Genomic DNA, 24,488 nt, shown 5'->3' with positions numbered 1-24,488 from the left:
AGGCCCTTATCCTGAGAGAGAACTAACCAGAAGTCTTGGAACTGTAACCCATGCCAGATATCGGGATATTCATCCACACAAGGGCCCAGGGGCCAGACCAACAACATATCACAAAAGTGAGACTAGCCAGGATCCTGGGGTACAGCGTGGATCTGCGGTCTCCCCCCCCCACACCCCCCATTACCACGTGACCCACATACACCCATCACCAAATGGGGAGGAGCAGGGCGGGGGGTGGGGGGGGAGAGGAGGTGGGGGGAGAACGAATCTGAGAAACTAAAATACCATATGCTACCCAGAAGAGACTGTAAACAAGAAGATTTCGAGACATCATCAAATAACTTCCAGTTGAGGTGTGGAGGGTGGCAAGAAGTGATGTGAAACACTTTGTGGGTTTGTGTGACCGAACAGAACATAGGAGGGGGGCAGTACTCGGTCCAGATAAAGTCACCACTTCTGGACTCTTAACCAGTTGTCTGCTGAATAAAACCTGGTTCCAGAGCCTGGAGAGGGGACAATTGATAGGGAGGGGAATAGGAAGTTGTCACAGAGATTGGGTCTGCTGTTCAGGCCTGTAAATTCAACCCCTAGCATAAGCTTGTCTCAGCACAAATAAATGAATAAATAGTGAATTGTGGTCAAGGCCTATAAACAAGGCTGGAAAGTGGGGGACAGCTGTTGTTCCCTGCCCAGTCCCACTCCACCCCCGAAATCCCCATGGGTTTTGGTAGACTTCCAGAGGGGAAAAGGAAGATATTCTTAGATAGCAATCTGCTGTTTATTTTTGACAAAGGAAAAAGAAAACAACAATAACAGCAATGACCTCAGCCGTGGCACTATTTAAAAATCTGCATTTAGATCCTCGGAAATTAAAAACTGCTCCGCCTTAAATATGACACTCCAGGTGTAAGAAGTCCTGGCCTAAATAAAGGCTTGCAGTTAATGATCAGGAGGGTAGAAACCCCAACCGCTCGCCTGCTTCCCCTCCCCAGGCTGCAGCTGCCCCTCCCACCGCTCCGCATCCTTCCCCCGGATGCGAGGAGCTTTCCCCGAGCGCACCGAGACGCTGCGGCCTGGGCGGTCCCGGCAGCGCCGAACGGAGAAAGCGCACTCTCCCCGAACCACCGAAACCGACAAGGTTCAGCGCGGCGCAGAGCGATGGAGTCCTCCTGGTTTGAGACGCGCTGGGCGCGGCCCTTCTACCTGGCGTTCGTGTTCTGCCTGGCCCTGGTGATGCTGCAGGCCATCCAGCTCTACCTGCGGAGGCAGCGGCTGCTGCGAGACCTGCTCCGCTTCCCGGCGCCCCCCACCCACTGGCTCTTCGGGCACCAGAAGGTAGATGGAAGGGAGCGGCGGGGAGGAGGATGCTGCAGGGAAAAACCGCCAGGCACAGAGGCAGCAGCTCACTTCCCTTCCTCCGAATCCTCAGTCCTGCACAGCCCTTTCCTGCCCCGCACTTTGCTCTTGGCATCTTTTCTTAACTGTAGAATCTTGCTTCCCCCGCAGCCCCTGTGGGAAAGGGAAGCACCCTAGGGTAGCCACCCGAAAGGAAGCTTTGGGGGCTGGGAGGAGGCTATTTAAAGGGCCAACATATCCAAAGTGAGATGTCACTCAGTTCTGTGGCCAATTGGTCCCGGATTGCTTGCATTTATGTACTGCATTTTAAAAAGGCTTTCACAAGTGTTATTTTAAAAGTATGTTACCTAAATAATAGTTATTAATTGCAGAAAACATGCAAAATGAGGTTAGCGTAGTTGCCACTCTTTGTCCAGTCTAACAAAAGAAGATAGGCTTTCATTTCCTAAGATTTGTGTCAAGCCCTAGCCAACCACTCAAGAAATATTGATCGGGTGGGCCATAGTGGCTCAGCAGGCAAGAATGCTTGCCTGCCGTGCCAGAGGACCCGGGTTCGATTCCTGGTGCCTGCCCATGTTTAAAAAAAAAAAAAAGAAATATTGATCAATCGATTTGTAAATTTGTAAAGTGGAGTGAGACTGTTACCTTTTGGCTTCCCCTGTTTTCTAAATCCATCCCCACTGGTGATTGATTTTTTCATTCATTCACCAGCTCTCAATGGTGCAGATTACAACCAGAAGACAGGCCTCTGCCCTCACCGGGCCCAAGTGCATATAGACTTAGTAAGGACACAAAGAGGTGAAAATACCGGGTAAAGAGTGCTTTGAAAGAGGCCTAGGGGCAAAGGAATCTTGAAGGAAGATGTGCATCTCTGCTTAGGGTAGGAGAGAAAATCTGTGAAGGGCTGGACAGAACCTTAAAGGAAGGGTGAGGTAGAGGGTGTTCCCAGCCGGGCAAAAGCGTGAGCCATGGAATGGGCGTGAGAAATCGCATGTCCTGTCCAAAGAACTTCAAGCCTCTGTTTGGGAGTGGGGGGAAGAGATGTTGTGGCAGGCACTTGAGGCCTGTGGTGGTGGACGGTTGGGGCAGACTGTGGGGGCCTGATTTAGGTGTTCTCAAAGAAAAAGTACAAGGCATTATTTTTCTCATGTTAAACCTTGTGATTTACCCTGATCCTGTTTGCGTCAGGTAAAATTCCCATATAAAATAAAAAGACTATTAACACATATACTTTTTCTTAAAACTTTTAATTGTATAATATAACATATAACACATATACATTTTTAAAAATTGACTTTAGTTTATCAAATGGTACTAAAGGGCTTATAGCAAAAAAAACTGCAATCCTTTGGCTCTCTCTCAGTATTCCCTCTCCCCACTTCCTGTAACCGAGATATTAGGATTTAAGGGATGATTTTGATTACTGAATCATTACATAGATATTCCTTTTTGCTTTTTTGGTATATTGAAGTAGACAGAGGAAAACACCTGAAATCTCTAAATTGCAATCTAGCCGCCTTGATCTCTGATAATGATTGTGTAGACTTTATCTTGTGCCCCTGTGATTGTACAAGCCTTGTGACTGACCTTCATTTGTACCCATTTGTCCAGTTTTTCAATTTCAGAGGCTTGTGATCACTAACGACAGCCCCTACTGTTTATTAATAAAGGATCTTGGGTCAGCCCAGAGCGAACCCACCCCAAGTCCAAAGGAATCTTGATAACTGGGACTGGATCTAACCAAAATGGACCTGCTGGACATGAGCAGGAGCTTAGACTTAAACCTACAAGTCCCCTGTACCTCATAATACTGAACATCATGTCCCTCATCGTATTAAGGCCGCCCATTCTCTTACCCAGGTTCCGTGACTCAGCATGTAATCAGTCTGCGCATGCTCAATAATTAGATCACCTCTGTATTAACCTGGGGCCATGTGCTCATTATTCTAAACTCCTAAAATCTATTCATCTTTTAATTCTCTAAAACTATCAGAATTACTGCAGTTCAGAAAGACAGATTTTGAGCCATCTGATCTCCTGCCATGCCCTAGTAATAAACTGTTTCTCTCTTTGAAACCCTTGTGACTGAGGAATTGGCATTTGAGCGCATCAGTCAAAAGAATCCACTGCCTTTGTCCAGTAACATTCTGAGTATTTCTTCCCTGAAGCAACCACTTTCGATTTTTGTCTGTTTCTCCTGGTATTTAAATCCATATTTGTAAAATCATATTTTTACATTGCATTTCTTAATTTAATAATTTCAGACTTCCATCTATTAACTTCTTTATGAGAATCTATCACTTATATCTCACCTTCCCCTGCCCAATATATGTCCCAATATAAGTTGAATTTGGGGGTTAAATAGAAAATTGGGATTTATATTATTTTGACTATTATTTACTGCTGATCGAAGGGGTCTCTTCCTGTGAGTGTTCCTTTGCTCACAGAGCTTTTTGTCTCGCATGGTGTATTAACTTCTCTTTTTCCCATCTGTTTAGTTTTTCAATATCTATCACAATTTTTTCCACTACATCTCAATGTTTCCAAATATTCAGACACAACAAATAATCTATCAATGTGTATGTTTTCCTGAAGACATTTCTCCCACAAACCTCTCCTTCTGTTCCAATCTGGACTGGTTATTCTCTTGGACTGGTACACAGAGGTCGTTCTAGCATATCCCATTTAGGTTGTACTATGTTTTAGCTCCTGTCTCCAGGATACCAGGCTTCTTTTTTCTTGATTTATTTAATTTTTATGGATAACTTCCTGAGAATGAGTGAAGGAATGTTGTGTTGGTTTGAAACTGTTGTGTACCCCAGAAAAGCCATGCTCTTTAATCCTCTTCAGTATTACCGGTTGGTATCTTTTTTTATTGTTTCCATGGAGATGTGACACCTCCACAATTTTGGGTGGTATGCCGGTTTGAAAGAATGTATGTACACTAGAAAAGCCATGTTTTAATTCTAAACCCATTTTATAAACCCAGTCGTTTCTTCTAATCCCTATTCGGTACTGTATGTTTGAATCTGTAATTAGATCATCTCCCTGGAGATGTGACTCAATCAAGAGTGGTTGTCCCCATTCAAGTGGGTCTTGATTAGTTTACTGAAATCCTATAAAAGAGGAAACATTTTGGAGAAAGCTGGAGATTCGGAGAGAACAGAGAATGCCACAGCACCACAAAGCAGAGAGTCCACCAGCCAGTGAGTTTTGGAGATGAAGAAGGAAAATGCCTCCCGGGGAGCTGGAGAGGAAGGTAGCAGATGATGCCGTGTTCGCCATGTGCCCCTCCAGCCGAGAGGGAAACCCTGACCATGTTCGCTGTGTGCCTTTCTACTTGAGAGAGAAACCCTGAACTTTATCGGCCTTCTTGAATCAAGGTGTCTTTCCCCGGATGCCTTAGCTTGGACATCTCTATAGACTTGTTTTAATTGGAACATTTTCTTAGCCTTAGAACTGTAAACTAGCAGCTTATTAAATTCCCCTTTTTAAAAGCTGCTCCGTTTCTGGTATATTGCATTCTGGCAGCTAGCAAACTAGAACAGGTGGTAATTTTTGATTAGATGGTTTCCATGGAGATGTGTCTCCACCCATTCATGGTGAGGTTGCTTAATAGAGCCTTTTAAGAGGGAACCATTTTGGAAAAAGCTGAGAGCCAGCATAGCCCACACAGCCAGAGACTTTTGGAGATGCAGAAGGAAAATGCCCCTGTGAAAACCTTATGAAATGAGGAGAGAAAACTGGCAGACCTCCCAGCTGAGAGAAAAATCCCGAACTTCATCCGCCCTTTCTTTGGAGTTAAGGTACCTTTCTCTGTGTGCCTTAATTTGGACATTTTCATGGCCTTAGAACTGTAAACTTGCAACTTAATAAATTCCCTTTTTAAAAGCCATTCCGTTTCTGGTATATTGCATTCCAGTAGCTTATAAACTAAAACAACTGTAAAGTTTGGTGTTTTTTTTTTTTGGGGGGGGGGGAATTGTTTTGTTTCTTTAATCTTTCGAATGGATAGAAATGTCTGTATTCTGCTTTCAATCTTAATGATGGTTTGGATATAGAATTCCACTTTGGGAATTGTTTCCTCTCAGAGTTTTGAAGACTTTTTCCTTTGTCCTCTAGCTTTCAGGATGGCTTTTGAAAATTCCCATACCTTTCTGATTCTTAATCCTTGTTATGTCACCTTTTTTCTCTCCCTCTCTCTACAGCTTTAAGGTCTTCTTCAACTTGCTTCTGGTGTTCTAAAATTTATTTATGATATGCCTAGGTGTTGCTCTTTTTTATTTATTGTGCTTGACACTTGTGAACAAGCGTTTCAATCTGGAAACTCATATTCATCAGTTCTGGGAAATTTACATCTCACCTTCTTGTGAAGAGATTTGTTGTGCTGTGCCTGATAAGCCTGTAACTACATCCCTGAGGAAGTAGTCTTCACACCTCTCTCTGAAGAGGTTTCCATGAGAGGAAACTGTAATAGAATGCCCAAAGTATTTGACTTTCAAGACACCATAATTCCTCTAATGTCCCACTCCCAAATGCCTCTTTTCTTCTAGTCCTATAACTAGACTGAAATCTTAACAGATCCTGAAAGGTGAGGTATAAGGTGTGACTCATGAGGAGATGCACTACACTCCAAAAGAATTGCTTGATTTTTCTAATTTATACAGACAGAAACCAGGGGAGAATGTGTGGAAATGGATTTTAAGGGTGTGGAATAGTGGTGGAAGGAACATAAAGTTGGATCAGGCTGAATTTATTGATATGAACCCACTATGCAGTGGATCTGTATTCATTGATTCTGTATTCAATGTTGTATTGAATCAAACAATACATTGATTCTGTATTCAATGTTGTAGCTTGAGAGGGTAGAAAAGACTGATAGTTTGTTCAGTTTGGCTGACTCATGGAACAAAAGGTGGCCTACACTAAATGAAGTTGAAATACCAGGATTATCCTCATATATGTAGATGAGGAGATCCAAAGGCTTAGAAAGATTGGAACGTTATCATTGGATTTATCAGAGAAGACATATTCACCCACCCCAGGAATATCCAGAAGACACATCTTTCACAACTACTGTGAGGAATGTGTTTATGAGAATAGCTCCATCTAACCTGAGATGCTCTATAGTCACTCTTCTCTGACGGTCACATATTGCTGTGAGAACTGTTACATTGAACTTGAATCCTTAAATACAATGGAGATGATCAGATCCCAGGATGGCAGGAACCAAACAGTGGCACTGTCAAAGGTGAAGTATGTGTGGCTGCTGTAAGGGACAGCAGAGTCACAGCAGTAATAAGAATAGTCTGACTCATAGAAACCTGTGGCATTAGTTAGTTGATCTTGGGGTATGTTGAAATAAAATAGATGAGCAGTCTACTAAATTCTAACTTGACCTGCACAAGCAGAAGAGTTCTAGAGCAAGTGAACAAATGTCTAACTTGAATCATAGAAGCAGAGTCATGGGCCCTAGTCAATTCGCAGACTTGAGACAGTTTACAGACTCAGAACTCCCTGAATGGAGGGAGAGTCAGGTCCCCTTGGGGAAGGACTCTGCCAAAAAATATATCCTGTTAATCTTCCTCCAACCTTCCTCAAAAGGATGTATGGCCATTTTCCAGGGTGGCTGTGCATTGGAGAAAGGGAAATAATCAGACATTTGGGGGATTACTGGACACTGGCTCTGAACTACCCTTAATTCTCAATACCTTTAATAAAGCCTATGAGTAACAGTTTGCTTTCAACTGGCAAGGCCAGCAATACACCTTCTCCTACCTCAGGGGTATATTAACTCTCAAGCCTGTGGTTGGCCTATGGTTAGGCACTATGATATTATCTAGTCTTCAGGGACCTTGATTTCCTTTCCCTTCCACAAGACATCATGCTGTTCCATTTTGTTGATGACATTATGCTGATTGGACCTAGTGAACAAAAAGTAGCAATTACTCTAGAATTATTGTTAAGGCATTGGCATGTCAGTAGGTAGGAGATAAATCCAACAAAAAAATTCAGGGTCTTTCCATTTCAGTGAAATTTCTAATGGGTAGTATTGAGATGTCCCTTCTAAGATGAAGGATAAACTGTTGCATCTGGCCTGTCCTACAACCATAAAAGAGGCACAGTACCTGTGCTGGTTTGAAAGGATCATGCACCCTAGAAAAGCCATGTTTTAATCCTGATCCAATCCTGTGGGAGCAATGTTTCTTTTAATCCCTATTCACTACTATAGGTTGACAACTTGATTCGTTTATTGGAATCCTTTAAAAGGAAGCATTTTGTAAAAAGCTGGAGAGACACAGGAGAACAACAGCGGAGCCACGAGGCTGAGAGCCCACACACCCAGAGACCTTTGGGGATGAAGAAGAAAAACACCCCTGGGGGAGCTTCATGAAGCAAGAAGCCTGGAGAGACAGCTAGCTAGACGTCACCATGTTTGCCATGTGCCTTTCCAATTGAGAGAGAAACCCTGAACTTCATCAGCCTTTCTTGAGTGAAGGTAATCTCCTGTTGGTACCTTAATTTGGACATTATAGACCTACTTTAATTTGGACATTTCCATGGCCTTGGAACTGGAAACTTGTAACTTATTGAATTCCTCTTTAAAAAAAAAACCATTCCATTTTTGGTGTATTGCATTCTGGCAGCAAGCAAACTAGAACAGTGCCTATTTCACCTCTTTGGATTTGAGAGGAAGCATAATCTTCATCTGGGAGTGCTAGTCTAGCCCATTTACTGAGTGATACAAAAGCTGCTGGTTTTGAGTGTGGACCATAACAAGAGAAAGCTCTGCAATAGGTCCAGGCTTTGCCATGAAAGCTACTCTGCGACTTGTATCATGTGATTTGAAGATCCAGTGGTGCTGGAAATATTAGTGGCAAAGAGAAATGCTGTTTGGAGCCATTGCCTGGCCCCTATAGGAGAATCACATAACAGAACCTAAGGCTTTTGAAGCAAAGCCCTGCTGTCCTTTGCAGATAAGTACTTTCCTTTTGACAAACAGCTTTTAGCCCGTTAGTAAGCCTTAGAAGAAACCAAGCATTTGCCATAGGCCACTAAGTTACCATGAGACCTGAGTATCCCATCATGATCCACCAAGACATGAAGTTGGGCATGTGCAGCAGCACTCCATCTTCTACTGGAAGTGATACACACAAGATTGGACTTAAGCAGGCTCTAGGGGCACAAGTAAGTTACACTAGGAAATGGTCTGAATGTCCATGATCCATACTCTTGCCACATACTCTTGTCCCAGCCTGCAGCTGTGGCCTCTGGGGTGGAAGTGGGGGGAGGGGAGTTGTTGTTTTAGTTTATAAAAGCTGCTGGAATGCAATATACCAGAAATGGAATGGCTTTTTAAAGGGGAACTTATTAAGTTGCAAGTTCACAGTTCTAAAGCCATGAAAATGTCCAAATTAAGGCAAGGCTATAAAAATATCCAAACTAAGGCATTCATGGAAAGATACCTTGGTTCAAAAAGGCTCATATATCCAGTGTTTCTCACTCAGCTGGAAAGGCATATGGCAACGTCTGCTAACTTTCTCTCCAGGCTTCTTCAATGGCTTCCCCAGGGGCATTTTCTTTTATGCATCTCCAAAGGTCTCTGGCTATGTGGGCTCTAATAGTTCTGTTGGTACTAAAACTTCTTCCAAAATGGTTCCCTCTTAAAAGGTTCCACTAAGTAACCCAACCCTGAATGGGTTAAGATGTGTCTCCATGGAAACCATCTAATCAAAAGTTATCACCTACAGTTGAGTGGATCACATCTCCATGGAAACTACCAGAAAGATCCCACCCAGCAATACTGAATGAGGATTAAAGGACACAGCTTTTCTGGGGTACATAATAGCTTTAAACCGACACAAGGGGATTCCTAAATTCAGTTAACCATGGAAAGGAAAGCTCAGGCCTGGTTTACAAACAGATCTGCATGATATAAAGGTACCACCAAAATTGAACAGCTGCAGCACTACAGTCCAATTCTGGAACATTCGTGAGCTGATGCTAGTGAGTTAGCTGGGTGGTCAGGGACTTGGAAAGAATTTGATTAGAAAATTGATGACAAAGAGGTCTGTAGGAGAAGTTTGTGAATAGATCTTTCTGTGTTCACATAAAATGTGAAAATATTTGGATCCCATTGCAAATGCTCATAAGAGGGCAACCTCAGCAGAAGAGTGTTTTAATAAGCAGGTGGATAGGATGACCATTCTGTGGATATCAGTCAGCCTTTCTCCTGCTATTCTTGTCATTGCCCAATAAGCTCATGAAAAAAGTGACTGTGGTAGTAAGGATGGAGATTATGCATGGGCTCAGCAACATGGGCTTCCACTCACCAAGGCTGACCTGACTAGAGCCATTGCTGAATGCCCAATCTACCAGCAGCAATGACCAACACTCAGTCCCCAATATGGCATCATTCCCCAAGCTGATCAGCCTGCTACTTGGTGGCAGGTTGCTTATATTAGACTACATCCATTATGAAAGGGACAGTATTTTATTCTTACTGGAATATATATATATATGTACTCTGGATATGGATTTTCCTTCCTTATTTACAATGCTTTTGCCAAAACTACCATCTGTGGATTTATGGAATGGCTCATCTACCATCATGTATTCCATACAGCATTGCTTCTGAGCAGGGAACCTACTTCATAGAAAATGAAGTGCCGGAATAGCATAGACATATACTCATGAAATTCATTTTCCCCATTTTTCTGAAGCATGTGGATTGATAGAAAAATGGAATGACCTTTTGAAGACTGAATTACAGCACCAGTGGGTGGTATAATAGTCAGGATTCTCTATACAAACAGAACCAACAGGAGATATCTGTAAATATGAGATTTATAAAGATATCTCATGCAACTCTGGGAGTGGAACAGTCCAAAATCTACAGGGTAGGCTATAAAGCTGGCAACTCCAATGAAGGGTCTGAACAAACTCCACAGGAGAGGCTAGCTAACTGAAGAAGCAGTGAAAAAGTCTCTCATCTTCCTAAAATGTCTTCAATTGATTGGATTATCTCATTAGTGAGAGACGTGCCTTAGTTGATCACAGATGCAGTCAGCTGACTGATGATTTAATACACCAGCCTTTTGATTTATCAGCCAGCCATGAACTAACCTTGCAGCAATGGTCAGGACAGTGCTTGCCTGACCTGACAACTTGGCATAATCACTCGGCCAAGTTGACACCAGAACCTAAACATCACAGTCCACCCTTTGTCAACTTGGAAGCTATACACATCATCTTGAAACATGCTTAATTTCCAAATAGAACACAATAACAGACATGTGCTTTGCCTAACAATATTCAACTGCCTTGTGTATAACCAGAAATGCACGATATCTCTCCAGAATAGGGTGCAAGTCCTTAGGTAACAGTCACTGTTAAATTTCATATCTTATGACTTAAATACTATGATATGATCAATATAACTTATATGATAAGGGGAAACAAGGTATTTTCTTATGTACAGATGCAAACATACTCATAACAAAACAGGAAGGAAATATGCATACAATCACAGTCCTTGTTTCTGTAATTCGTCATGTGGTCATAGTTCAGATTTATCACTACCTTCTACTACCCATTCAATTTTTCCCTTTACCCTCAGCAAGCACTTCAACTGACCATGGTTCTTTGCCAGGTGGAGTGACCCAAACATTCATTCCTGAAGTTTTGAGGCCATTGGTGGTCCTGCCTGGATTGGATTGTTGCAGTTTTCCATTGACTTTAATCACAAGGCATAGTAGTATTAAGAGACCCTAGAGAGGATCTCTTGTATTCCAGGAGAGCTCTTCTTTAACTTCATTGGGTATTTGCAATCCTAATTCCCCTTGGTAGTCTGTATGAATCACCCCAGACAGAACAATAATCCCCTTTGTGCCTGTTGATTCAGTGGCATGATAAGCCCAAAATGTCCAGGTGGCAGTCTTATCTTCCAGTTCAATGTAATCATAGTTGTGTCCCCTGACAGAAGCACTCCTTCTTTGGAACTAAGACCTGTAGACCAATAGAGCTTAAGGTTTCACGGACAGGAAGCAAAAATTTTCCTAGTGGATCACTAGGGGTGATAATGAATGTGCCACTCCCATTTCCACTCTGTTCTAGTTTGCTAGCTACTGGAATGCAATAAACCAGAAACGGAATGGCTTTTAAAAAGGGGGAATTTAATGAGTTGCTAGTTTACAGTTCTAAGGCCGAGAAAATGTCCCAATTAAAACAAGTCTATAGATATGTCCAGTCAAAGGCATCCAGGGAAAGATACCTGGTTCAAGAAGGCCGATGAAGTTCAAGGTTTCTCTCTCAAGTGAGAAGGCACATGGTGAACACGGTCAGGGTTCCTCTCTCATGTGGAAGGGCACATGGTGGACATGGCGTCATCTGCTAGCTTCTTCTCCTGGCTTCCGATTTCATGAAGCTCCCCAGGAGGCATTTTCCTTCTTCATCTCCAAAGGTTGCTGGCTGGTGGACTTCAGCTTCTTGTGGCTATGTCATTCTACTCTGCTCTCTCTGAATCTCCTCATTCTCCAAAATGTTTCCTCTTTTGTAGAACTCCAGTAAACCAATCAAGACCCATCCAAATGGGTGGAGACATGTTGTCACCTAATCCGGTTTAACAACCACTCTTGACTAAATCACATCATGCAGGGAGATGATCTGATTACCGTTTCAAACATACAGTATTGAATAGGGATTATTCTACCTTTATGAAATGGAATTTTGATTAAAACATGGCTTTTCTAGGGGGCATACTTCCTTTCAAACCAGCACATGCTCCTTGATTCCTGGACCCATGAATCCTGGTATGGAGGAAACAGCGCCATAACAGTAGACACTGATTAAGAGCATACACAACCTCCTGGAGAATATTGCTCCAGCCCACAAGGTATTGCCACCTAGCTAGCACCATAGTTAGGTCTTCAAAAGGCCATTCCACCTTTCTATCAACCGGAAGCCTCTGGATGATGGGGAACATGGTAAGACCCGAGAATTCCATAAGCATGTGCCCATTCCTGTATTTCATTTGCTGTGAAATGGATTCCTTGAGCAGAAGGAATGCATGTGGAATACCATGAAGGTGGATAAGGCATTCTATGAGTCCATGGATGGTAGTTTTTGCTGAAGCACTGCATGCAGGGAAGGCAAACCCATATCCAGAGTTGGTGTCTATTCCAGTTAGAGCAAATTGCAGCCCCTTTCATGGTGGAAGTGGTCCAATGTAATCAACCTGCCACCAGATAGCAGGCTGATCACCTAAGGAAGTGGTGCCATATCAGGGACTGAATATTGGTCTTGGCTGCTGGCAGAATGGGCACTCAGCAGTGGCTGTAGCCAAGTCAGCATTGGTGAGTGGAAGTCCATGTTCCTGAGCCCATGCATAACCTCCATCCCTATCACCATAGCCACTTTGTTCATGAGCCCATTGGGCAACGACAGGAGTGGCTGAGGAAAGAGGATGACTTGTATCTGCAGGATGGGCCATCTAATCCACCTGATTATTGAAATTTTCTGTCCTAGTCAGGTTCGTGTGTCACCTTGGCCAAGTGGTGGTACCTGTTTGTCTGGTTGGGCAAGTGCCAGCCTGCCTTTTGCTATGAGGACATTTCATAGAATTAAATCATGATCACGTCGGCTACATCCACAGCTGATTCCATTTGTAATCAGCCAAGGGAAGTGTCTTCTTTATTGAGTGATGCTTAATCTAATCACTGGGAGCCTTTTAAGGAGGATTCAGAAGACATAGGCTCTCTTCCTGCTTCAGTAGGTGAGCCTCAACTGTGGAGTTCTTTCAGACCCTCCATCAGAATTGTCAGCTTCACAGCCTGCCCTACAGATTTTGGACTTTGTATGCCCATGGTTACATGAGACACTTTTATAAATTTTATATTTATGAATATTTCCTGTTGGTTCCATTTCTCTAGAGAACCCTAACTAATGCAACTTGGTACCAGGAGTGGTTCTTAAGAAACAGAATCTTATAAAGGGATTTTATGAATGGTTTTCTAAACTGACTGGACTCAAGGCACTAAGGACTCTGATTCCCATGTTCAGAATGACATTGCCAATCCATGGAGTGAGTTGGAAAAAGAGATACTCAAAATGTCACCATTTAATTCTTCTAATGCTTCACTTGTACGAAGCCAGGCTCTGGGGGATAAAGCCTTTTACATCTTTATGGAGTTTTGTGGAAATAGTAAGTATAGAGATGTTGACTGGTTATTGTTGGATACACTGTATAAATTAATGAGTGAAAGGGATGTACTTAGGGCTTCAAACAAGAAGCTTAAGCACCTTCTGACAGATGTAGACGTTTCTGTGAGTGTCCTGAAGGAAAATCTCATTTCCTGTACCTGTAGACTTGAGATGTCTGAAAATCAGACTCAGAATCTTCTTGTTAGAGTAGCAACTTTACAACATAAACTAAAATCTCAGTCTTGCATGGTGTCTGCCGTTAAATTGAGGGCATTGATTGGAAAGGAGTGGGACCCTGAAAAATGGGATGGAGACATATGGATTGATAATGATATCGGGGGTGAGGTTGAAAACCTAGATCATGCTGAGTCTTCTCTAGATAACCCTGTAATAGTCTGCCCTGAGGACATAGCCGCCCCACCTCCAGTCTGCCTTGAGGAGTTGGCCACCCAACCTCCTCCTGAAGGGATTGGCCCTAGAGTGATTAATATTGTTTCACCAGATGAAACTGCAAATGAATGCCCTGAAGCAAATGGCTTGGAAGATACTTCTAATTCTTTTCATGATGTACCCCCATCATCCCTCATTTCCTCCAGACCTATAACTAGACTAAAGTCCCAACAGGCCCCTAAAGGTGAGGTACAAAGTATCACACATGAGGAGGTACGTTATACTCCAAAAGAACTGTGTGAGTTTTCCAATTTATATAGACAGAAATCGGGAATATGTGTGGTAATGGATTTTAAGGGTGTGGGATAAGGGTGGGAGGAATATAAGGCTGGATCAGGCTGAATTTATTGATATGGGCCCACTAAGCAGAGATTCTGCCTTCAATGTTATAGCTTGAGGGGTTAGAAAAGGTATTAACAGTTTGTTTGGATGGTTGGTTGAAACATGGATCAAAAGGTGGCCAACATTACCTGAGGTTGAAATGCCAGAACTGCCCTGGTATAATGTAGATGAGGGGATCCAGAGGCTTAGAGAGATTGGAATGTTAGAGTGAATTTATCATGCAAAGCCTGCTCTTACACCCAGGAAATGTTCAGAGGATACGTCTTTTACCAGAACAGTGAGAAATAAATTTGTGAGACTAGCACCATCATCCCTGAAGAACTCTATAGTTGCACTTCTCTGTAGGTCAGATATTACTGTGGGAACTGCTGTCACCGAGCTGGAATCCTTAAACACAATGGGGCTAACCAGATCCCGTGTTGGCAGAAGCCAGGTGGCAGCACTTAATCGCCTAGACAGGGTGGACATGACTATTATAATAGACAGCAAACTCATAGCAGGAGTCAAAATAATCTGACTCAGAGATATGTGGCATTGACTAGTAAATCATGGGTTACCTAGTGTTCTAGTTTGCTAGCTGCTAGAATGCAATATACCAGAAACGGAATGGCTTTTAAAAGGGGAATTTAATGAGTTGCTAGATTACAGTTCTAAGCCTGAGAAAATGTCCCAGTTAAAATAAGTCTAAAGAAATGTCCAATCAAAGGCATCTAAGGAAAGATACCTTGGTTCAAGAAGGCCGATGAAGTTCAGGGTCTCTCTCTCAAGTGAGACGGCACATGGTGAACACAGCCAGGGCTTCTCTCTCGGCTGGAAGGGCACATGGCGAATACAGTGTCATCTGCTAGCTTTGTCTCCTGGCATCCTGTTTCATGAAGCTCCCCGGGAGGCGTTTTCCTTCTTCATCTCCAAAGGTCGCTGGCTGGTGGACTCTCTGCTTCGTGGTGCTGCAGCATTTTCTGCTCTCTCTGAGTCTCTCTGAATCTCCAAAATGTTTCCTCTTTTATAGGACTCCAATAAACCAATCAAGACCCATTCAAATGGGTGGAGACATGTCATCCCCTAATCCAGTTAAACAACCATTCTTGACTAAATCACATCACCTAGGGAGATGATCTCGTTACAGTTTCAAATATACAGTATTGAATAGGGAATATTCTACCTTTAAGAAATGGGATTTGTATCAAAACATGGCTTTTCTTAGGGGGCATACTTCCTTTCAAACCAGCACACCTAGAAATACAATAAATGGGCAGTCTACTAAATTCTTATTTGAGCTGTATAAACAAGAGTTCTAAGTTAAGTGAACAGAAGTCTAACTTGAATTACAAAAACACAGAGTCATGGTCCCTTAATCAATTTCCAGACCTGAGACAGTTTACAGACCCAGAGCCCCTTGAATGAAGGAGAGGCCAGGTCCCTTTGGAGAAAACCCTGTTAAACTGCCACAAATCTATACTGTTAATGTTCCTCCAAGCCTTCCCCAAGGAGATCGACGGCCTTTTACCAGGGTAACTGTGCATTGGGAAAAAGGAAATGATCAGATATTTGGGAGGTTATTAGATACTGGTTCAGAAGTGACATTAATTCCAGGGGACCCAAAACATCACTCTGGTCCACCAGTCAGAGTGGGGGCTTATAGAGGCCAGGTGATTGATGGAGTTTATCTCAGGTCCATCTTACAGTGGGTCCAGTGGGGCCCAGGACCTATTCTGTAGTTATTTCCCCAATTTCAGAATGCGTAATTGGAATAGACATTCTGAACAACTGACAGAATCCCCATATTGGCTCTCTAACTCATGCAGTGAGGGCTATTGTGGTGGGAAAGGCCCAGTGGAAGCCACTAGAACTGACCGTACCTAGCAAAATAGTAAATCAGAAGCAATACCAGATTCCTGGAGGGATTGCAGAGATTACTGCCACCCTTAAGGACTTGAAGGATGCAAGGGGGATAATACCCACCGCATCCCCATTCATACTCCTCATTGGCCTGTGCAGAAAACAGATGGGTCATGGATTATTGTAAGCTCAACCAGAGTTTAACTCCAATTGCAGCAGCTGTTCCAGATGGTATCATTGCTTGAGCAAATCAGTACATCCCCTGGTACCTGGTATACAGCTATTGATCTGGCAAATGCTTTTTTCTCAATAGCTGTTAGTAAGGACCACCAGAAACAGTTTGCTTTCAGCTGGCAAGGTCAGCAATATACTCTCACTATCCTGCCTCAGGGGTATATCAACTTTCCAGCCCTATGTCATAATCTTGTCCACGGGGACCTTGATTGTTTCTCCCTCCCACAGGACATCACACTGGTTCATTATATTAATGATATCATGCTGATTGGACCTAGTGAGCAAGAAGTAGCAACTACTCTAGACTTACTGGTAAGGCATTTGCATGTCAGAGGATGGGAAATAAATCCAACAAAAATACAGGGACCTTCCACCTCAGTGAAATTTCTAGGTGTCCAGTCATGTGGGGCATGTCGAGATATCCCTTCTAAGGTGAAGGATAAGTTGCTGCATCTGGCGCCTCCTACAACCAAAAAAGAGGCACAATGCCTAGTTGGTTTCTTTGGATTTTGGTGACAACATATTCCTGATTTGGGTGTGCTACTCTGGCCCATTTATCGAGTGACCAGAAAAGCTGCTAATTTTGAGTGGGGACCTGAACAAGAGGAGGCCCTGAGACAGGTCCAAGCTGCTGTATAAGCTGCTCTGCCAGTTGGGCCGTATGATCTAGCAGATCCAATAGTACTGGAAGTGTTAGTGGCAAATAGAGATACTTGGAGCCTTTAGCAGGCCCCTATAGGAGAATCAGAACACAGACCCTTAGGATTTTAGAGCAAAGCCTTATCATCTGCTGCAGATAACTACTCTCCTTTTGAGAAACAGCTTTTAACCTGCTACTGAGCCTTAGTAGAGACCAAATGCTTAACGTTGGGCCACCAAGTTACCATGAGACCTGAGTTGTCTATCGTGAGCTGGGTGTTGTCTTTGACCCACCAAGCCATAAATTTGGGTGTGCACAGCAGCACTTCATCATAAAATGGAAATGGTATATACGAGATAGGGCCAGAGCAGGTCCTGAAGGCACAAGTAAGTTACATGAGGAAGTGGCTCAAATGCCCAAGGTCTGCACTCCTGCCACATTACCTTCTCTTTCCCAAACCAGACCTATGGCCTCTTGGGGAGTTCCTTACAGTGAATTGACTGAGGAAGAGAATCTTGGACCTGGTTTACAGATGGGATATGCAGGTACTACCCAAAAGTGAACAGATGCAGCTCTACAACCCATTTCTGGGGTGTCTTGAAGGACACTGTTAAGGAAAAATCCTCCCAGTGGGCAGAACTTCGAGCAGTACACCTGATTGTTCATTTTATTTGGAAGGAGAACTGGCCAGGGGTGCATTTATATACTGACTCATGGGCTGTTGCTAATGGTTTGGCTGGATGGTCAAGGACTTGGAAAGAGCATAATGGAAAATTGGTGAGAAAGAGGTCTGGGGAAGAAGTATGTGGATAGACCTTTCTGAGTGGACTGAAAACATGAAGATATTTGTTCCCATGTGAATACACATCAGAGGGTGACTGTAGCAGAGGAAAGTTTTAATAATCAAGTGGATAAGATGACCCGTTCTGTGGATACCAGTCAACCTCTTTCCCAAGCAACTGCTGTTATTGCCCAATGGGCACACACAGCCCCTGATATGGCACCATTCCCCAAGATGACCAGCTGGCTACATGGTGGCAGGTTGATTACATTGGACCACTCTCTTCATGGAAAGGGCAGTGATTTGTTCTAACTGGAATAGACACATACTCTGGATATGGGTTTGCTTTCCCTGCATGCAGTGCTTCTGTTTGATGCCAAAACTACCATCCGTGGGCTTACAGAATGCCTTATCTGTCATCATGGTATTCCACACAGCATTGCTTCTGATCAGGGAACCCACTTCACAACAAATGAAGTGGAGGAATGGGCACATGCTCACGGAATTCTCTGGTCTTACCATGTTCCCCATCATCCAGAAGCAGCTGGATTGATAGAACAGGGGAACGGCCTTTTGAAAACTCAATTATGGTGTCAACTAGGTGGCAATACCTTGAAGGGCTGGGGTAATGTTCTCCAGGAAACTGTGAATGCTCTGTACAGAGTCCACTGTATGGTGCTTTTTCTCCCATAGACAGGATCCATGGGTTCAGGAGCCAAGAGGTAGAAATGGGAGTGACACCACTCACTATTACCCCTGGTGATCCACTAGGAAATTTTTTGCTTCCTGCCCCTGTGACCCTTAGCTCTGCTGGTCTGCAGGTTTTAGTTCCAAACGGAGGAGTGCTTGCACCAGGAGAAACAACGATTCCATTGGACTAGAATCTAAGACTGCCACCTTCAGTCGCTTTAGGCTTCTCATGCCTCTGGATCAACAAGCCTGGAAAAGGATTACATTACTGGCTGGGGTGACTGACCCTGACTATCAGGGGAAAATAGGACTGCAACTACCCAATGGAGGTAAAGAAGAGTTTTCCTGGAATATAGGAGATCCCCTAGGGCGTCTTTTAGTACTACCATGCCCTGTGATTAAAATCAATGGAAAACTGCAACAACCCAATTCAGGCAGAGCTACCAATGGCTCTAAAACTTCAGGAATGAAGGTTTGGGTCACCCCACTAGGCAAAGAACCACAGCCAGCTGAAATGCTTGCTGAGGGTAAAGGGAACATGGAATGGGTAGTGGAAGAAGGTAATGATAAATATAAACTACAGCCATGTGATCAGTTACAGAAACAAGGACTGTAATGCCGTTTTGTTCATGTTATACTATTTAAGTTGTAAGATATCAAGTTTAAGAATGAATGTTACTCGAGGACTTGCATCCTATTCTGGAGAGATTTAGTGTGTTTCCAGTTATATGCAGGACTGTTGAGTATTGCTAGGTGAAAGAAAAAAATGTGTTTTTTATTGTTTTCTGTTTAGAAATTAGGTGTGGTTTAAGGTGAGGAGTATAGTTGCCAAGTTGACAAGGGGTGGATTGTCATGGTCAGGTTCATGTGTCACCTTGACCAGGTGGTGGTACCTGTTTGTCTGGTTGGGCAAGTGCCAGCCTGTCTTTTGCTATGAGGACATTTCATAGAATTAAATCATGATCACGTCAACTGCATCCACAGCTGATTCCATTTGTAATCAGCTAAGGGGGGTGTCTTCTTTAATGAGTTATGCTTAATCTAATCACTGGAAGCCTTTTAAGGAGGATTCAGAAGACACAGGTTCTCTTCCTGCTTCAGCTGGTGAACCTCTCCTGTGGAGTTCATTCAGACCCTCCATCAGAATTGTCAGCTTCACAGCCTGCCCTACTGATTTTGGACTCTATGTTCCCACGGTTATGAGAGATACTTTTATAAATTTTATATTTATGAATATTTCCTGTTGATTCTGTTTCTCTAGAGAACCCTAACTTATACACCTTCCTCTTCTTAAGTCAGCCTCTGGTGAGCCTTCAAATGGAACACAAATATTTTCATGTTCTTTGCCCACTCAGAAAGGTCTATCCACATACCTCTTCTCCAGACCTCTTTGTCCCCAATTTTCCAATCGTGCTCCTTCCAGATCCTTAATCATCTGGTCAAATCATTAGCAACAGTCCATGTGTAAGTATGCAAACACACCTCTGGCCAGTTCTACTTCCAGGCAAAATTAACAAACAGGTGCACTACTTAAAGTTCCGCCCACTGGGAGGATTCCCTCTTACCACTGTCCTTTAAGGACATCCCAGAAAGGGATTGTAGTACTGCAGTTGTCCATTTCTGGGTGGTCCCTGTATACTGTGTAGAACCATCTGTAAACCAGGCCCAAGTTTTCTCTTCCTCAGTTAACTGACTGTAAGGAACTCCCCAAGAGGCCTAGTCTGGGAAAGAGAAGGTAATGTGGTAGGAGTGGGGGCCATGGGCATTTGGGCATTTGGGCCTCTGGATATTCCTGAGGTGTATGAGCAGGCTTTCCATGATAAATCCACTCTGACATTCCAATCTCTCTTAGCCGTTGGATCCCGTCATGTACATTATACCAAGGCAGTTATGGCATTTCGACCTCAGGTAATGCCAGGTACCTTTTGATCTATGTTTCAGCCACCCATCCAAACAAACTGTTAATGCCCTTTCTAACCCCTCAAGCTACAACATTGAATGCGTAATCTTTTTAGTGGGCTCATATCAATTAGTTCAGCTTGATCCAACTTTATATTCCTTCCAATATTATCCCACACTCTTAATATCCATTCCCACACATATTCCCCTGATTTCTATCTAAATAGATTGGAAAACTCATGCAGTTTTATTTGTTTGTTTTTGGAATATAGCATACCTCCTCATGGGTCACACTTTGTTCCTCACCTTTTGGAGCCTGTTGGGACTTTAGTCTAGTTATACATCTTGAAGAAAAGAGGGGTGGTGGGTCTAGGTCATGAAAAGAAATAGAAGTGTGTTTCAAGCCAGTTACCTCAAGGAATTCCATTGCAGTTTCACCTGGTGAAATGAGATTAGTCGCTCCAGACAGAGGAGTGAAAGCTGTTTCCCTAGAGGAGGTGGTTACGGGTTAGCAGGCACCCAAGGGTTAATCTCATTAGGTAGAGGTTGAATGGCAAACTCTTCTGGGCAGACCAGAGGCTGGGAAACTGTTTCCTCCAGGCAAGCCGGTGGTCAGGAAGTTTTTTCCTCAGGGCAGTCCATTACAGGTCTATCTAACAAAGTCTCAGCAGATTTCAAGGAGTCCGTCTCCCCATTGCCATCATTATCAAGCCATATATCTCCATCCCACGTTTCAGGATCCCATTCTTTTCCAATCAAAGCCCTTACTTTAGCAGCAGACATCCTCCCTGCAAGGTTGAGATTTTAGTTTACATTGTAAATCTGCTACTCACACAATGAGGCTCTCTGTCTGGTTTTCAGAGATCTCAAGTCTGTGACCAGAGGAAATAAGATTTTATTCCAGGGCAAACATGGAATCTTTTACATTGTTCATACAGTGCTTAAGTTACAAATTTGAAGCTTTCAACTCATCCCTTTCTCTCATCACTGTATCCAGTGTATCTAACAATAACCAGCCAACATCATTATAACTTTTAATTCCACAAAACTCCATAAAGGTGTCACAAACAGTATCACCCAGAGCCTTGCCTCATATAAGCATACAATTAGCAGAATCTAATGTGGTATTTTGAGTGTCTCTCTTGCCAACTCTACTCATGGGCTGTCCCTGCCATCTTGATTATTGGAAACAGAATCATTGGTGCCTCCGAATCTAATAAGAGTAGACAACCAATTGTAAAAATCCATTTTTAAGATTCTGTTTCTCAAGACCCACTCCTAGTACCTAATACTAAGCTGTATTAGTCAGAGTTCTCTAGAGAACTGGAGAAACAGAGAAACAGAATCAGCAGGACATATCTGTAAATATGAGATTAATAAAGATGTCTCACGCAACCATGGGAATGGAAGAGTCCAAAATCCACAGGGCAGGCTGTGAAGCTGGCAGCTTTGATGAAAGATCTAGATGAGCTCCACAGGAAAGTCTCTCTGGCTGAAGAAGCAGTGAAAGAGTCTCTCTTCCTCCTAAAGTCTTCGACTAATTGGATTATCTCATTGTGGTAGACACACCATAGTTGATCGCAGATGTGTCAGCCACAGATGCAGTCAACTGACGGATGATTTAATACACCAACCTCAGGTTTATCAACCAGCCAGATATTCTTGTAGCAATGGTCAGGCCAGTGCTTGCCTGACCAGAAAACTAGGCATCACCACTTGACCAAACTGACAACAGAACTTCTCAATCATAGGTGGCAGTAACTTACAGGGGTAGGGCAGTAGTCCCCAGGAGGCTGTGCATGCTCTAAATTAGCTGCTAAACTATAATGCTATTTCTCTCATTGCTGTAATTCACAGGTCCTGGAATCAAGGGGTTGAAATGGGAGTAACATCACTCACTATTACCCCTAGTGATTCATTATAAAAAAATTTGCTTTGTGTCCCCATGACCTTATGTTCTGCTTGTCTGGAGGTCTTAGTTCCTAAAGGAGGAGTGCTTGCACCAGGACACATAACAGTGATTCCACTGAACTGGAAGTTAAGACTGCCAGCTGGCCACTGTGGGATCCTCATGCCACTGAATCAACAGCCAAAGAAGAGAATTACTGTATTGGCTGGGTTGATTGATCTTGATTATCAAAGGGAAATATGACTGCTACTACATACATAATGGAGATGTGTAAAAAAAAAAAAAATTCCTGAAATACAGGCAATCCCTTAAGGCATTTCTTAGAACTACTATGCCCTGTGATTAAAGTCAATGGAAAAGTGCAACAACCCAATCCAGGCAGTACTACTAATAGCTCAGACCCTTCAGGAATGAAAGTTTGGGTCACCCTAAACACCCCCAAAGAATCACGACCAGCTGAGGTGCTTGTAAAGGGTAAAGAGAATATGGAATAGGTAGTTATAAATTTGAACCACAACCTTATGATCAGTTGCAGAACTAAAAGCTATAATGGTTATGAGTTTTTCTTCTTCGTTTTGCTATGAATATGTTTGTATATATACATAAAGCAAATGTCTTTGTTTTCTTCCCTATCTTATCCCCATATTATATCACATAAATTGTATTAACTTTATATTGTAGTATTCAAGTTACAGGAGATCAAAGATAAGAGTGACTATCACCAGGGCCTGCATTATTTTCTATGCATATGGTTCTATGCAGGAAAGTTGAATTATGCTAGGTGAAAGTATGACAATGTTATTGTCTTTATTTAGAGATTGTGTGATTTAAGGAGCTGGGTATAGATGTCAGGTTGACAAGGGGTGGACAGTGATGGTTAATATTATGTGACAACTTTGACTAGGTTATGATGTGCATCTGTTACTAGTACTGGCCTGTTTGTTACTGTAAGGGTATTTCATGTATTTTAAATCATTAGTCAGTCGATTGCATCTGTGGCTGATTATATCCACAATTCCAAAGAGGAGTGCCTTCAGAGAAACCACCACATCAGATCAGTTGGAGGTCTTAAAGGGAGACCTCAGGATTTCAGCAGTCAGCAAGAATTTCTATTTCTACTTCAGTCAGCCAGCTTCTCCTGGAATTTATCATGACCTTCATTGGATTTCCAAACCTATGGCTTCTCCTGGTGAATTCAATGTCACCATCTAGCTCCCAATTTGAAGCCTACCCTACAGAATTTGGACTTACCAAGTCTCATGGTCACCCAAGCTAATTCCTATAATAAATATCTTAATATTTACATACACACACATGTCTTGTTGCTTCTGGTTCTTTGGAGAATGCTAATGTGCTCTGTTTCATAATTATCTCATTATATACTAGTCTATAGAGCATATAAAATTTTCAAGGTTTCTAAGGAAAACAAGGCAGACCTGAAGGAATTGTTAAGTGTGCTTCTGGCTCAGCTCCTTTCCATGCCTCCCTCTTCCCTGCACCCCTCTCCATGCTCCCACCCATTCCTGTTGCAATTAGGCACTGGGGTGGGTTTGAGAAGCACAGAAGGGTGCTGAGACCTCAGGTTAGAAAAGACTGGGGTGTATTTGCTTTAATTCATCCTACGAACAGTAGCAGGAGAGAGACCTAGCCAAGGGGCACTCCTGTGGGTAGGACCCAGCCAAGAACCTTTAGGGCTGGGCCTTGCTGAGTGGGTGAGAACCCATAGAAGGTTTCTCCCTTCACCTAACTTTTCAGCTTGTTCCAGTCTTGCCTTTACCAACTCCCTCCCACTCTTGTTGTGAATGTCTTTATTTCATTTTTAAATTCTCATGTCCATTTCTGGCTTTATCAATTCTCAAGTTGTATTATTGTGTACATACAGATTTTGAATTATTATATATTCCCAGATTAACCCTTGTATTTATATAATGTTCCTTTTTATATTTAGTAAGACTTCTTGGCTTAAAGTATACTTAATGTTATGTTAGTGTAACTATACCACCTTTCTTTTTGTGATATTTAAATTTTTTCCATGGAATTGTTGTATGTAAAGTGTGTCTTGTTTTAATAGTACATAATTCTGGATTTTTTTTTAGTCTAGTCTGACAACTTCTGTCTTTTACTTAAAATAATTAGCATATATATAT

General features: G+C 42.7%; 1 protein-coding gene across 1 annotated transcript in view; it reads left to right on the top strand.

The window, feature by feature from the left end:
* Positions 1-1,083: 1,083 nt before the first annotated feature.
* CYP4X1 (cytochrome P450 family 4 subfamily X member 1) overlaps positions 1,084-24,488 on the top strand; it is a 50,132-nt gene continuing 26,727 nt past the window's right edge. Inside the window, exon 1 of the mRNA XM_077149754.1 lies at positions 1,084-1,335. Within this exon, the coding sequence (XP_077005869.1) occupies positions 1,159-1,335 (177 nt within the window). The 5' untranslated portion in view covers positions 1,084-1,158. The remainder of the gene's footprint in view (positions 1,336-24,488) is intronic.

Source organism: Tamandua tetradactyla, chromosome 2 (genome assembly GCF_023851605.1).
Source record: "Tamandua tetradactyla isolate mTamTet1 chromosome 2, mTamTet1.pri, whole genome shotgun sequence".
In the NCBI taxonomy this organism is placed as follows: Eukaryota; Metazoa; Chordata; class Mammalia; order Pilosa; family Myrmecophagidae; genus Tamandua; species Tamandua tetradactyla.
The sequence above is the reverse complement of the archived record's forward strand: the minus strand, read 5'-3'. Positions and strand labels throughout refer to the sequence as shown.